Here is a 16,592-nt window from a genome sequence, read left to right as displayed (position 1 = left end):
TCTTTGTGATTGAAGGATGATTTTCTTTCTCACTATTACTCTGCTTTCAAAATTTCGGATTCAATCAGTACATTTTTAAGTTTGTTGAAGAAAATTTCTTCGTCGTCATTTGAGTTCGGAGATGTGTTTCAAATCATTTACGTTCCTGCCATTCAGTTTATTCTATTTATTCTGAATAATTTTTATATTTTTCAGTTTTCTTGTTTTCTATGGAGAATGTTGCAAGTTGTTTAAGTCTTTAATTTGATCCTTGTGTGTTCTTTTTCCATTGCTTTCCGTTTTGATCTATCTTTAATCGTCAATAGACTTTAGTATGAACCCATTAATTGTTCTTTAGATTGTCATAGGTTGCTCAGTTTGATTTATAAATTCCTGTAGTTTTTCTGGATCTGTAAAGTTTTGCGTTTTGTTAGCAACGGTAACCTTCATAATTGCCGGGTACAGGAGCCCAAATCTAGCTCCTAGAGATCTTAGTTGTGGTCTCATGTCTAAGAATTGTTTTCTTTTTTTTGCTGTTTCTTTTGCAAAGTCCGGGACAATGTATATTTTTGAATCTTGGCATTTAAGATTTTTGATTTCCTTGGCTAATTGGCATATTTCAATTGCTTGTTGGTGTCTTAAAAGTTTGAAAATTAAAGTTCTTGGACCTGTTTGAGTGTTATTTCTTTGTGTTGGAATCCTATGGGCTCTTTCAATTTCCAGTTCCGTTTTAAATTTCAATGGTAGTATTTTAGGTAGAAATTTTTCAAGAAATGCAATCGGATCATTCTTTTCCACTCCTTCAGGTAATCCGATTATTCTTAAATTATTCCGTCTTTCACGATTCCGGCTGTCTTCAAGATTTTTTTTTATCTCTGTTATTTCTTTCCATATGATTTTGCTGTGATTCATGTCTGTATTTAATTGTTCTGTAATATCTTCTAATGTTGAAATTCTATTCTCAGTAATGTCCACTCTTTTAGTTAGGATTGCAGCATCTTCCATTGCTTTTTGTAGTTTTTTGTTACTATCTAAGACAATTTCTTTTATTTGTCTTAGTTCTTCCATAACATCCAGATTTTTTTCTGTTGGTAATGGGATTTTAGAGGGTGTACCTGGCTCAGGTTTCGACCTCTTATTGCTTCCTGATGTTCCAGCTCCTAAGTCAGCTTTATTTTGTTTAGTTGAAGTCATATTTCAATATATATTTTAGTTTCTTTAAAATATTTGGTAGTAATTCTTTTTAATATATTTTTAATATATTTGCTTATAAGGAGCTATTCGTTTATCCAACCATTCAACAAAGCCACTCCCCTTTTTTTTTCAGTATTCTTAAAGCAACTGTAAGTTATTTGTCTTAGGCTCTATTGCAGACTCTTGTTAGCATCTATCCTGAAAAAATTTGCAGCCTTCTTGTTCTAGCTCTCCTCTTACAAGCCCAATCGCAGCTTTTACTGAGGAGAGCAATATTCCATCCAATATGTTTACTTTAATCTTTCAATGTGGATGTATATGTATTTCAGTGTCTCTCAACTGTCACAACTGTCTCAATGTCACTTTTCTTCAGGTCAAAGAAATTACCAATCCTTTTATTTGACCTTCCTCAGAGCCCAAAAACCTATAGTCTCTTATATCTGAGTCTCTTGAATTATAGCAGGAGAGATTAACATTTATAGTAATCCTTCAGTTTATTTTTGAAGTTGGCAGCAAGGAAATAGTTAAAAAAAAAAAAAAAAAAAAAAACCGTTGCCAAGTAGCTTTTACTGCAGATCTCTCTTCATTTCCAGCAGAGGACAGCTATTTCAAAGCCCATTCCCTGATTTAAACAGGCATCAGGCATTTCAAAAAACTAATCATTGTCATTAGGCAGATCCAGACTTTGTAGAAATTTCTTTTTTTTTTTTTTTTTTTTTTTTTTCCGATTCAAGATGGCCGCGGTCGTGGTGCACCGAGCAACTGCCTGTTAACCCCCACCTTCGGGAAATCTTTCCTCTTGCTCTCTGCCAGAGATCGTGCTAAAGAGGAGGGGAAGGAAAGCCTCCCTGGCCTCACGGCTTCACTGGTAATTCCCTGGTAATTTTTAAAAGTGAATCTTGTTGCCTCTGCCAGGGGGACCCAATCTTGCCGATTTTGCTGTTTTTTTTTTTTTTTTCAGCGGAGACCCGATCTTACCGGCTCTGTCAGCAGGGATCTGATCTTGCCACCTTTATCAGCGGGACCCGATCTTGCCGGCTTTATCTGGGGGACCCGATTTGCTATTTTTGCCAGCGGAGACCCGATCTTACCGGCACTGTCAGCAGTTGAGACGGATTCAGCCCTCCACACCTCGTTTCTCAAATAACAACTAGCACAGATTTTTTTTTTTTCGATCCAAGCAATCGCGGCGCTCCGAGCAACCGCCCGCAGAATCCCACTCGGGAAACCTCTCCTCCGGCGCTTCACACCGCCGAACTCAGATCGTGCCAAAGGGGAAAGGAAGCCTTGAATCAGTCTCCTCAGGCAATATCCAAGACGGACTCATCCCTCCACACCACACCTCATCTCCCGGAAAGAAAAACGGCACTTTAACTCCCAACTCTCACTCAAAACGGCACCCCTTTCTCTCCCACTCGATTTAAAGAGGAAAACTTTAATTTAAATGTAAAATCTTGCTTTTTTTGTAGTTTTTTTCTTGAAAATTAAGCCTGTTTATATGGAGCTGTTTCTTCACCCAACCGTCATCGTTCGCGTCCAAGCCACGCCCCCTATAAATTATATTACAGTAATCCAGTGTGCTTAGGATTAGGGATTGGACCAGCAATCTGAAGGAGGGGAAGTCGAAGTAATGTTTGATGGTACGGAGTTTCCAGAGGGTATAAAAGCATTTTTTGACCTGGGTGTTGGTGTGGTCTTCGAAGGTCAGGCAGCGGTCTAGGATGACTCCAAGGATTTTGATGGTGGGGTTAATAGGATAAGTTAGGCCGTTGAGTTGTAAGGTGGTATTCGTTAATTTGTGGTTGGGACTTGCTAGGAAGAGTTTGGTCTTTTCTGGATTTAGTTTCAGTTTGGACTGGGTGGTCCAGTGTTCGACCATAGTAAGTACTGATGAGATGAGTTGCTCTGTTTCTTGCGAGAATGAGTAGATGGGGATGACAATTGTGATGTTATCTGCGTAGATGTAGGATTTCAACTTTCGGTCAGATAACATGTGTCCCAGTGGAGTCATGTAGATATTGAATAGAGAAGGTGATAGGGGGGAGCCTTATGGGACACCACAGGGGTTGGACCAGGTGTGGGAGTAGGTTCCCTCGTTGTGTACTTGGTAGGTGCGGTTTTTTAAGAAGCCTGTGAGCCAGGTTAGTACCTGTCCCGAAATGCCTATGGAATCGAGGTAGTTGAGTAGAATGTCATGGTCTAGCAGGCCAAAGGCACTACGGAGGTCAAACTGGAGTATTAGGGCACTGTTTCCCTGTGAGAATAGTTGGAGGAGGTAATCGGTTAGAGATGCTAGGACGGTTTCTGTGCTGTAGTTTGTGCGGAATCCAGACTGGGAGTCATGAAGGATGTTAAATTTATCGAGGTAGGACATGAGGTCCTGGTTTACAAGGCCTTCCATAATCTTGAGGAAGAAGGGTATGTTGGCGATGGGTCTGTAGTTGGTGGTTGTGGAGAGTGATTCTTTGGGGTTTTTGATGGTTGGAGATATGAGGATGTGGCCAAGTTCCAGTGGAAAGTAGCCAGTGGACAGGCAGAGGGTAATCCAGTTGAAGAGCTCTACTTTGAAAGGAGGGGGGGCTGTTTTCATGATGGAGGGAGGGCAATTGTCTAGAAGGCAGTTTGATTTGGCATATTTAGTATATAGCTGTAGGAATAGTTCCAGTCTGGGCTCTCGAAGCGATTCCAGGTCATGTCTGCGGTAATACCTTCATTGTTTGGGGTGGGCAGAATGGTTGATGGGCTGGTGCTGTACTCAGGCAGATAGACAGACTAAAGAGCGACAAATCGCCAGGTCCGAATGGCATTCACCCAAGGGTACTCAAGGAACTAAAAAACGAAATAGCGGAGCCACTTCGACAGATATACAACCTATCCTTAAAAACCGGAGAGATCCCGGAGGATTGGAAAATAGCAAATGTTACGCCCATCTTCAAGAAGGGCTCAAGGGGCGACCCAGGAAACTACAGGCCGGTGAGCCTGACCTCAGTCCCGGGAAAGATGATGGAGGCACTGATTAAAGACAGCATCTGTGAACACACCGAAAAAAATGGGCAGCTAAAACCGAGTCAACATGGCTTCTGCAAGGGCAGGTCATGCCTCACAAACTTATTGTACTTCTTTGAGGGGGTGAACAGCCAGGTGGATAAAGGGGAATCTATAGACATAATTTATCTTGATTTCCAAAAAGCCTTCGACAAGGTACCACACGAGAGACTGCTTAAGAAGATATGGATCCACGGGGTGCAAGGGGAGGTCCACCGATGGATCAAAAACTGGCTGGCAAACAGGAAGCAGAGGGTTGGCGTAAAGGGCCATTACTCAGACTGGAAAGGGGTCACGAGCGGAGTTCCGCAGGGGTCGGTGCTAGGACCGCTCCTGTTCAATATCTACATAAACGACCTAGAGGCGGGAACCAAGTGTGAGGTCATTAAATTTGCAGATGACACCAAACTATACAGCAGGGCTCAAACCAGGGAAGACTGCGAAGATCTCCAAAAGGATCTAACGCAGCTGGAAAAGTGGGCCGAAAAATGGCAAATGAGCTTCAACATAGGGAAATGCAAGGTCATGCACGTGGGGAAAAAGAACCCGATGTTCACATACAAAATGGGGGGAACACCACTAGGGGTCAGTAACCTGGAGAGAGACCTGGGAGTGATGGTAGACGCAACACTGAAGGCATCGGCGCAGTGCGCCACAGCCTCAAAGAAAGCAAACAGAATGTTGGGTATCATTAAGAAGGGTATTACGACCAGGACGAAGGAAGTCATCATGCCGCTGTATCGTGCAATGGTGCGGCCGCATCTGGAGTACTGTGTTCAGTACTGGTCGCCGTACCTCAAGAAGGACATGGCAGTACTTGAGGGAGTACAGAGAAGAGCAACTAAACTGATAAAGGGAATGGAAAATCTCCCATATACCGACAGATTGAAGCAGTTGGGACTTTTCTCACTGGAAAAGCGGAGACTTAGAGGAGACATGATATAAGAACATAAGAGTTGCCTCTGCCGGGTCAGACCAGGGGTCCATCGTGCCCGGCAGTCCGCTCCCGCGGCGGCCCCCCAGGTCCATGACCTGAAAGTGTTCCCTACCTAACCTGAAATATCCATACCCTATTCGCTCAATGTCCTGTACGGTAAACCTCTATCTGTACCCTGTTATCCCCTTCGCTTCCATGATAGAAACCTTCAAGATCCTGAAGGGCATAGAAAAAGTAGACAGGGACAGATTTTTCAAATTATGGGGCACCACAAGTACAAGGGGGCACTCGGAGAAATTGAAAGGGGACAGGTTTAGAACAAACGCTAGGAAGTTCTTTTTCACTCAGAGGGTGGTGGATACATGGAACGCGCTTCCAGAGGCTGTTGTAGACAAGAAAACATTAAATAGTTTCAAAGAAGGTTTGGATAGATTCCTAGAAGAAAAAGGGATTGAAGGGTATAGATAGGTATAGACCACTACTCAGGCAATGGGCCTGATGGGCCGCCGCGGGAGCGGACCGCTGGGCAGGATGAACCTATGGTCTGCCTCAGCGGAGACAACTTTTTATGTTCTTATGTTCTTAATAGCCTGTACTTACAGGTCTGTGTTGGTGCCTAACTGCTTCAGCTAAACTTCACCATGAAAAGATGGAGAAGGCTTCTGTCTCTGGGCTGGAATTTGCACGTCCAAAAGTCATGATCTTCGGGCTGCTAGTTGGGCCAGAGCTGGACCAAGACATCAGCCCCCCAAAATCCACCCACTGTGAGGGGGAGGGGAGTGAAAAATGCAGCCAGCACCGATTAAAGCCCTTAGACCATCACAGGGCCAAACAACCTGTGCTCAAGCTCCTGATAAATCAAGGATGCGAGCTTGCTTTCAAGGAAACGGACTCCGAGCTTCCAAAAAGAAAAAGCAGGCTGGCTTCACAGGGACCGAATGGTTACCGTTCGAGCTGCAAACTAGTGCAGAGAGAGTCTGCGCCCTCTCCCAGGCAGAGGTATCCCAGAGTAACTGGGATCCTCTAGACACAGATGCCTCAAAAATCTGGAGAAACCCTAAAAACAACAAAGTTATCAGCAGGACAGAAAACCCCCCCCACTTTCTCAGTTCACTTGCAGAAGGAAAACCTGAATGTGGCAGTACAGTCTACTGGGAAGGAGACGAAGCTGAAAGATGTGATTGATATCCTTCTGCAACAGTTTGTGGAAAGGGGGTATTCACCTATTGTCCAGAATCCTTTACCCTTTGCACTACAATTATAAATATGGCTATTGTAATATGAAGTAGCTGACAATTCTACCTTGGCTTGTGGGCTGACTCCATAGTTCGTGAAAATGTACTGCCACTGTGGTAGCCCCAAGTGAGTGATCAGGAGTCGATAGTATGCAGTGAAAGTGTCCGTAAGAAAATGCCAGTAAAGGGCTCGATCCAAGAACCAGATCTCTATATCAGGTAATACTAGCCCTAAAATCAATAAAAGAAAACATATGTTGAGTAAAAAAAATTACTTCCATTGTACAATAAAATAAGAATTACAGTGGAACTTTGGTTTACGAGCATAATTCGTTCCAGAAGCATGCTCGTAAACCAAATTGCTCGTATATCAAAGCAGGTTTCCCCATAGGAAGTAAGGGAAACTGCTTTGATTGGTTCCACCTCCTCCCCCCTCCACGAGGCTACCAGCGCTGCTCCATTCTCTCCCCCTTGAGGAATCAGACGCTGTTCCAAACCCCTCCTAGCGATCCAGCTTCCCACCCTGCGAACCAGCATCCCCCCCACTCGCATTGCCCCCCCTCCACCGTGATCCTACTTTCCCCCCTCCCGAGCAGTCAATGACACCCTTTACCCGACTTGGCACCAGTGCCGGTGCCTGAAGATCCTCCCTCTTCTGGCGCGGCTGGGCGGTGCGTCGGAGATCCTCCTTCTTCTGGTCTGGGCTGGGCTGGACTGGCTTTGAGCATTTGCGCATGCTCAAAGCCTTCTGGTCTCTCTCTCTCCGAGATTGAGAGCGAGACCAGAAGGCTTTGAGCATGCGCAAATGCTCAAAGCCAGTCCAGCCCAGCCCAGCCCAGAAGAAGGAGGATCTCCGATGCACCGCCCAGCCCAGGCCGCGCCAGAAGAGGGAGGATCTTCGGGCACTGGCACTGGCGCCAAGTCGGGTAAAGGGTGTCATTGACTGCTCGGGGGGGGGGGGGGGGAGTAGGATTGCAGTGGAGGATGCCGGATCGCGGGGGAGGGGCACTCGTACTGCGAGGCAAACTCGGTTTACGAGGCACCAAGTTTGCGAATGTTTTGCTCGTCTTGCAAAACACTCGCAAACTGGTGCACTCGTAAACCGAGGTACCACTGTATAGCTTTTTTTTTTCCTCTTGTGAATCTCTTTATGACAACATATCCACTTGTTTCCAACTTCTCCCCTGTTCTTACCTGTCTTGGTCACTCTGTAGATAAGACAAACTTTACCATTTCCATTGCAGTGATCCAATTCAAAGATCAGGTTCCGAGAGTCAAAATGAGGCTTTTCACATCCCCTTGTATTCCCTTCAGATACTGACACTGTAAAAAATATGATATACGGGGGAAGCAGTTACTTTTGAATCTAAAACAATAAAACAGTTTTGAAACCTATACACACAAAGAATAGCTTATAGGTATAGTTTATTAAATGACCACAAAACTACTAAATCTGTGTGGTTAAAAAGTGGTACAAACTAAATAACAAAAAAACCACACTCCTAAGAAAAACCACTGTGTGGCTATTGTATTGAGGCTGAAAAGCTCTATCTCATGCTGTAGTTGTATACCTCAGATTGTGGCGCATTTTACCCAATTTCAGGGTTCTTTTGTGTAATGATTCACATGCTCCTATTCACCTCATAGGTTTCCAACCACCTACCTATCTTACACGTTTAAAAAAATTAACTCTTTGTTATACTAAAGTGTTAAAGATTCTTATACTTGAAGCTGAGTTTAAATAACGTCAGGACAATATGAAAGTGACTGTTGATTTGTTCAGAGCAGATATACAAAAGAATAAATTTAAAAAATGCAAAAGATATGAAGAAGATTATGTTAATCAGAGGGTTTATTCCTGGCTGAAAACAAAAGGACAGTAGAAGATTCAAAGAGATAAAAGAGTCACCTTTGACATAAAACCATAAGAATTGCCGCTGCTGGGTCAGACCAGTGGTTCATCATACCCAGCAGTCCACTCAAGCGGCGGCCTCTGGTCAAAGACCAACGCCCTAACTGAGACTAGCCCTACCTGCGAACGTTCTGGTTCAGCAGGAACTTGTCTAACTTTGTCTTGAATCCCTGGAGGGTGTTTTCCCCTATGACAGACTCCGGAAGAGCATTCCAGTTTTCTACCACTCTCTTGGTGAAGAAGAACTTCCTTACGTTCGTAAGGAATCTATCCCCTTTCAATTTTAGAAAGTGCTCTCTCATTCTCCCTACCTTGGAGAGGGTGAACAATCTGTCCTTATCTACTAAGTCTATTCCCTTTCAATCATGTCCCCTCTCAATCTCCTCTGTTTGAGGGAGAAGAGGCCCAGTTTCTCTAATCTCTCACTCCAGCCCCTTAACCATCTTAGTCGCTCTTCTCTGGACCCTTTCGAGTATTACCGTGTCCTTCTTCATGTACAGCGACCAGTGCTGGATGCAGAACTCCAGGTGAGGGCGCACCATGGCCCGGTACAGCGGCATGATAACCTTCTCCGATCTGTTCGTGATCCCCTTCTTTATCATTTCTAGCATTCTGTTCGCCCTTTTCGCCGCCGCTGCACATTGGGTGGACAGCTTTATTGACTTGTCGATCATAACTCCCAAGTCTCTTTCCTGGGAGGTCTCTCTCCAAGTACCACCCCGGACATCCTGTATTCGTGCATGAGATATTTGTTACCTACATGCATCACTTCAGAATCATCAGCGAATAGTTTTAGTTCTGATGAGGATTTTTTAGATGCCAGACCGCGTTAACAACAGAGGGGCAGACGAAGACGAGGAAATCAGCGAGGTCCACCACAGAACTCCAATTACAATAACAGACCAGAAACACGCTCACAGAGAGGGCAGAGATTCCCATGATAAACCTCTCTAGTCATGTTTAACAACAGATGAATTAAGTGTTCTTTCTAAAGGTCTAACATTTGTTCCTACTAAGAATGCGGATTTATTTCAGACCAGAGTTGATGTGGAGAAATGTATTCAAGCTTTGAAAATCAAGATGTTTTTCTCTAAGGAGGACATTACTCAAGATAGATCTATTGTAACACCTAAATCCTTGTGGATACCTCCGGGTCCTTTTGATCCTTTACTTGATTCCTTTTATAAATTAGTCATGAACGATCTTGATAAGAAGGAAAAGAGATTTTTAAAACATCACAATAATCTCACGGACAATGAAAGAGAGCAGGTGGATTTTTAAACTTAACACACTAGAACCTTTGGGTTTAAATAAGGCTATGGAGTGGCAGCACTTTTACCTAGTATGGTTTTACATTTGAATACATGAATTAATTGGCCTTTTGTGGATATTTAATTTGAACAAGGGGAATTTGCGACCCTTTATAGAGTTATTTGAAGTCTGTGGTCCCCCTCCAATCACAAATCAGATGTTAATTAGTCTGATGTCAGCACATTCTTTTAACGTGGTATCGCCATTTTGTGAGTTGCTTGGAATAGGCAAAAGAGTGTTGCAGTGCTGTTAAGGTAAAAAATTTACTTAAAATTTTTAACGGATTAAATTTTTAAAGGATAAAGCTGTAAAAATAGGTAATGAGCTTTCTCTGCTTTTTTAGTTTCCGTTGCATTTGAAGCCCTGACGCAGCGGGTAATGTGTCAATCCTGCGAAACGCAGGCTGCGTTGGACTTGATTAAAACATATTTCAGCAATGGCTCCAAGTCTCAACAACAGGCAGAGTTTGTGAGATAAGTACTGCCCTCCAATTGATATACTTCATTTTTTATTAACTTTATGATCGTATGAACTTTATGAACCAATTGCCGATTCCCCTTAAGATAAACCTGTTTGGCACTATATCGAGTAAAAATTGAATCAAGTATATATTATTTAATCAAGTATAAGAATCTTTAACACTTTAGTATAATAAAGAATTAATTTTTTAAACGTATAAGATAGGTAGGTGGTTGGAAACCTATAAAGTGAATAGGAGCATGTAAATCATTACACAAAAGAACCCTGAAACTGAGTAAAATGTTCCACAATCTGAGGTACACAACCACAGCATGAGACAGAGCTTTTCAGCCTCAATACGATAGCCACAGAGTGGTTTTTCTTAGGCGTGTGGTTTTTTTGTTATATAGTTTATTAAATGTCATATACCGTCCAAATATTAGGAAATTCTTCTTTACAGAGAGGGTGGTTGATGCCTGGAATGTGCTGCCAAGGGAGGTCGTGGAGAGGAAAATAGTGACACGAGTTCAAAAAAGCAAGGGATGAACATAAAGGATTCTCTAATCAGAAAATAATGGTATATATTGAAGAACTAAAGCCAGTACTGGGCAGACTTCAGCTGAGGGTGGGCTGGGATGGTTTAGATGGGCTGGAGTGGGCTTTGATGGAGACTCCAGTGGATGGGGCCTGTGCACAGTGCTGAGCAGAGCTCTGGGTTTCTGGACCAGAAATATCTAAGAAAAAGAACAATTTAAATCAAATCATTAAATTATAGAAAGTGCATATTTGGGCAGACTGGATGGACAATTTGGGTCTTTATGTGCCCTCATTTACTATGTTATTATAAGAACATAAGAAGTTGCCACCACTGGGTCAGACCATTGGTCCATCGCGCCCAGCGGTCTGCTCCCGCGGCGGCCCGTCAGGTCCATGACCTGTAATGTGGTTCCTGTCCATTTCTGTAACCTACCTCTTCTTTTATCTGTAACTCTCAATCCCCTTAATAAGAACATAAGAAGGGCAATTTTAGTGGTTTACAATAATTAAAAAACATAAAACAATGAGGAAAAAGAATGCCATAAAATGACAGGACTGACCCCTAAAAGCACCTACTCCCACAAACACAAAATAAAATACCAAAGCACCCAATCCCCAATGCCTCTAACACTCACCTACTCTAACTCACTTAGGCTCACAAAAATTGTGCTTATATGTTTAGGCCAGTGCTAGCGCTATTAAGAATATGTGCCAGCATGCTTTTTACAAATCTAAGGGATTGGAAACAAGTACTTTGGATTTGCAGGTGGTGGATGGAAGGAAGCTGGAAGAGAGGAAGCCACACTTCCTACTGAATAGTTGGGAGGCTACGGAAACAGGAAGAAAGACAGATGGAAGGTTTGAAAGACAAAGAATAGCGGAGGCTCAGGCTGTTCAATTAGGAAGAAGGAGGGGATGAAAAGGATGAGTGAGAGGGTTTGCTTTGGGATGGGAGGGTGGGACGGAATCATGCTCTAATGAAATGTTTGCTATTTTTATTTAAATGCCTTGATCTTATTATTTCACATGCAAATTTGTTCTTATAGACCAGTCAAAAGGAACAAATGAAAAATATTTCTTAAAAACACTGATTGGTAATAAAAATGACCGAGAGGGCAGCATTTCAAAAAGAGCAAAATCAGATTTATGGCTTAAAAATGCATATGGCACAAACAAGTCAGCAAGTGAGGCAATAACTACAAGAAATCTTTGTAGATCTTCTCCCTTTGAAAACAAAAAAGATGAAAACTTTAAATCAGCATTTGTATATTTTTAGGAATATAATTAGGCAGGATGACAATGCATTTTAAGAGGAAAGTAATAAGGTTAAATCAATATCTGACAAACAGTAATCATTTGAACCAGACAGTGTTGAACAAGTCACTACTGTACTTTGTAAAAATAATATATTTATTTTATTAACCACCTTTTTCATGAAGAGATTCATCCAAAGTGGTCTGCAATACATTGAATAGTAATCAGGTACTCATTTGTCCAAAAGAGGAAGGCCTGTCATTCTGTGGAGGCAGGCCTGCCAGCAGGAGGGAGTAGGCATCCCTCTTGCTGGCCATTAGAGAAAGATACACCGAACTCTGGAACAGTTTTACCACCCCGCTTCGGTGCCTGTCCTCCCTCCAACTCTTCCGAAAACATCTGAAAACTTGGCTCTTCTCCAAAATGCAATGACCTCTCCCTCATCGATTTACTTATTCCCTCTAAGCCCTTCTACTTTTCATTGTAGTTTCTTTCTATACCAATTACTGTAAACTGTGCCGAGCTCTACTTCTGTGGAGATGATGCGGTATACAAACTTAAGGTTTAGTTTAGTTTAGATACGGGGGGCGTTTGGAGTGGGCAGGGGGGATCTTGGGGGGAGGGGCGGTTTAAGGGATGATGGGGCCAACAGCACAAAGGAGTGAGCATCCCTCCTGCCTAGGGATGTCTCAGGAGGTGGCGGCAGGAGGGAGTAGGTATCCTTCTTGCTGGGGATGTCTTTTTGGGAGGCGGCAGGAGGGATTGGGCACTCTTCCTGCCGCAGACATTCAGGGGAAGGGGGCTTCGGGGGTTCTGGCAGGAGGGAGTTGGTACCTTCTGGCCAACTTCGCGGAGGGACGGGTTCCCTGCCGCAGCCGCTAAACTGATTGCATCAGGGAGATTCCCTTGCCACAATCGGGTTAGCAGCTGCATCTATTTGAAATGTAGACCAATTGACTACAATTTCAGCAAATCAAAACAGCTGACAAATGGTATGGCAGTAGAAAGGACTTCAATTGATGAGCAAGAACTGGGACCCCACACAGTCCATGTTTCGGCATGTACGGTTGCCTTCATCAGGAGAAAACAATGGCAAAGATGAATATATTTTTTTTAAAAAAGTTGCACTTATACTATAAAAAAGGCTCCAATGTGGAGCTTATGACTATGTAGAATACTGAACTCGGGGACAGGAAGTCATAAAAAGCTAAAACTTATAATGCTTTGATTTGCTGAAATTGTAGTCATCACTGAAGTGGCATTGTTTTAGTACATAAGTATCTGGCATGCCTATAGGATTGCGGTTTTTCTACATTAGTGCCACCTGCAATTGGTTTTATTATTTCTATTGACTTTGCATGTTTAATAAACTTGCGAGTCACCAGTCCATTGACTCCACTTTGTCGTCTTTTACGTTGGCATTGTTTGTGATTTGTAGAAGGAGGTTTTTTGATTGTAACTAGATATACTGTATTACTCAGTTCAGAAAAATGTAATGCATTACAGTTATTCATTACAATTGAATGAAAGTAACAATTATTGCTCACCCAAAAGGCATTTGTTTGAGAACATACCCCTGTATTTAGGGTCCATGGCCATTCCTTACATTCCAACTAGAACCAGGTCATTATGTCAACATAGATTAGTTACCTAGCACCTACACAATCTCACTGGGTATCTACTTTGAAAAGCACATTTTTCTGTTTGGAACCTACTCTTTGGAATTGGCTTCTAAATGATATCTGTGAGCTACAATTTTTGTCAAAATTTTAAGAAAAGATTAAAAACATTTTTTACTCAAGCATTTGGCTTACCTGATATATCAGGGGGGGGGGGGGAACTAAGCATGCTATCTGCATGACATTTCTTTTTAGGGGGGTATGTGTATCAAATAATTGCTAATTAATAAGTTGACAAAAGCAAGGAAGAAACTGTAGAGGTGATGTACAAGGCACAAAATATGATTACATAGTAACATAGTAGATGACGGCAGATAAAGACCCGAATGGTCCATCCAGTCTGCCCAACCTGATTCAATTTAAATTTTTTTTTTTTTTTCTTCTTAGCTATTTCTGGGCGAGAATCCAAAGCTTTACCCGGTACTATGCTTGGGTTCTAACTGCCGAAATCTCTGTCAAGACTTACTCCAGCCCATCTACACCCTCCCAGCCATTGAAGCCCTCCCCTGCCCATCCTCCACCAAACGGCCATACACAGACACAGACCGTGCAAGTCTGCCCAGTAACTGGCCTAGTTCAATATTTAATATTATTTTCTGATTCTAAATCTTCTGTGTTCATCCCACACTTCTTTGAACTCAGTCACAGTTTTACTCTCCACCACCTCTCTCGGGAGTGCATTCCAGGCATCCACTACCCTCTCCGTAAAGTAGAATTTCCTAACATTGCCCCTGAATCTACCAACCCTCAACCTCAAATTATGTCCTCTGGTTTTACCATTTTCCTTTCTCTGGAAAAGATTTTGTTCTACGTAAATACCCTTCAAGTATTTGAACATCTGAATCATATCTCCCCTGTCTCTCCTTTCCTCTAGGCCAGGGTATACATATTCAGGGCTTCCAGTCTCTCCTCATACGTCTTCTGGCGCAAGCCTCCTATCATTTTCGTCGCCCTCCTCTGGACCGCCTCAAGTCTTCTTACGTCTTTCGCCAGATACGGTCTCCAAAACTGAACACAATACTCCATGTGGGGCCTCACCAATGACCTTTACAGGGGCATCAACACCTTCTTCCTTCTACTGACTACGCCTCTCTTTATACAGCCCAGCATCCTTCTGGCAGCAGCCACTGCCTTGTCACACTGTTTTTTCGCCTTTAGATCTTCGGACACTATCATAAGAACATAAGAATTGCCACTGCTGGGTCAGACCAGTGGTCCATCATGCCCAGCAGTCCACTCCCACGGCGGCCCCTAGGTCAAAGACCAGTGTCCTGTGACCAGCCCTACCTACGTACGTGGTAGCAATATCCGAAACATGGTTCACAGACTCTCATGGGTGGGATATAACTATACCAGGATACAACCTGCTTCGCCAAGATAGAGAGGGTAAGTTGGGAGGTGGGGTAGCACTTTACATCAAAGAGAACATCAAGACAACTAGGATCACAGATGTCAAGTACACTGGGGAATCCATCTGGGTAAACCTGGCCAGGGGCGGAGAGAAATGCCTATACCTCGGTGTGGTATACAGACCTCCAAGACAATCGGAGGACAAGGACACAGAATTAATTGAAGACATTGAGAATATCACCTTACGGGGGGAAGTTGTCCTGCTAGGGGACTTCAACATGCCTGATGTAGACTGGAACGCATTCTCAGCAACAACTTGTAGTAGCAGGAGGATATTAACATCCATGAAGGGAGTACAGCTCAAACAAATGGTACTAGAGCCCACTAGGGCCCAGGCCATCCTGGACCTGGTACTTACGAACGGGGAAAGCGTCACGGAAGTCTCGGTGGGAGAAACACTGGCAACCAGTGACCATAACATGGTATGGTTCAACCTTAGAAAGGGCTTCCCTAGATCACAAACAAAAATGAAGGTACTCAATTTCCGGGGCACTGACTTCGCAAGCATGGGTGATTTCATCCATCAGACGCTACAGGCTCAAGAAACAACGGACGATGTGGAAGCTATGTGGTCAACACTGAAAAGGACACTACACGAAGCAACTATCCGCTACATAATATCGGTAAATAAACAACAAAGAAAGAAGAAACCCCGTTGGTTCACTGATGAGGTCTCACACCTAGTCAAGGACAAGAAAAGAGCAATTCTTTCATACAAACGCACCGGGGAGAAAGAAGCTAACATTGAATACAAGACAAGGTCTGAAGCGGTCAAAACAGCAGTCAGGGAGGCCAAACTTCGAGTGGAAGAAACTCTAGCAAAGAACATTAAGAAAGGGGACAAATCCTTCTTCAGGTATATTAGTGACAGGCAGAAGAACACAAACGGGATAGTACGCCTTAGAACAGCAGACGGGATTTATGTGGAAACAGATTCCGAAAAAGCCAAACTACTGAACGATTACTTCTGCTCATTCTTTACCTGCAAGGCACCTGGACATGGGCCACAGCTGGAAGCAAAGCCAAGCAAGGAAGACCCCAAGGTCCCTCTCCCCGTCCGTGCATATCAGCTTCTCTCCTCCCAGCATATATGGTTCCTTCCTATTATTAATCCCCAAATGCATTACTCTGCATTGAATTTTAGTTGCCAGGCATTAGACCATTCCTCTAACTTTTGCAGATCCTTTTTCATATTTTCCACTCCCTCTTTGGTGTCTACTCCGTTACAAATCTTGGTATCATCTGCAAAAAGGCACACTTTTCCTTCTAACCCTTCAGCAATGTCACTTACATACATATTGAACAGGATTGGCCCCAGCACCGAACCCTGAGGGACTCCACTAGTCACCTTTCCTTCCTTCGAGCGACTTCCGTTAACCACCACCCTCTGGCGTCTGTCCAACAGCCAGTTTCTGACTCAGTTCACCACTTTGGGTCCTAACTTCAGCCCTTCAAGTTTGTTCAACAGCCTCCTATGAGGAACTGTATCAAAGGCTTTGCTGAAATCCAAGTAAATTACATCTAGCATATGTCCTCGATCCAGCTCTCTGGTCACCCAATCAAAAAATTCAATCAGGTTCGTTTGGCACGATTTACTTTTGTAAAGCCATGTTGCCTTGGATCCTGTAACCCATTAGATT

The 16,592-nt window shown here is 43.3% G+C and overlaps 1 protein-coding gene across 1 annotated transcript in view; it reads right to left on the bottom strand.

Annotated features, from left to right (window-relative positions):
• Positions 1 to 16,592, bottom strand: part of TPGS2 (tubulin polyglutamylase complex subunit 2) — a 53,949-nt gene that overhangs the window by 14,020 nt on the left and 23,337 nt on the right. The window contains exons 5-6 of the mRNA XM_033935332.1: positions 7,585 to 7,713; positions 6,458 to 6,621 (exon numbers count right to left, since the gene is read on the bottom strand). Of these exons, the coding sequence (XP_033791223.1) occupies positions 6,458 to 6,621; positions 7,585 to 7,713 (293 nt within the window). The remainder of the gene's footprint in view (positions 1 to 6,457; positions 6,622 to 7,584; positions 7,714 to 16,592) is intronic.

Source organism: Geotrypetes seraphini, chromosome 1 (assembly GCF_902459505.1).
Source record: "Geotrypetes seraphini chromosome 1, aGeoSer1.1, whole genome shotgun sequence".
NCBI classification, from domain to species: Eukaryota; Metazoa; Chordata; class Amphibia; order Gymnophiona; family Dermophiidae; genus Geotrypetes; species Geotrypetes seraphini.
The sequence above is the reverse complement of the archived record's forward strand: the minus strand, read 5'-3'. Positions and strand labels throughout refer to the sequence as shown.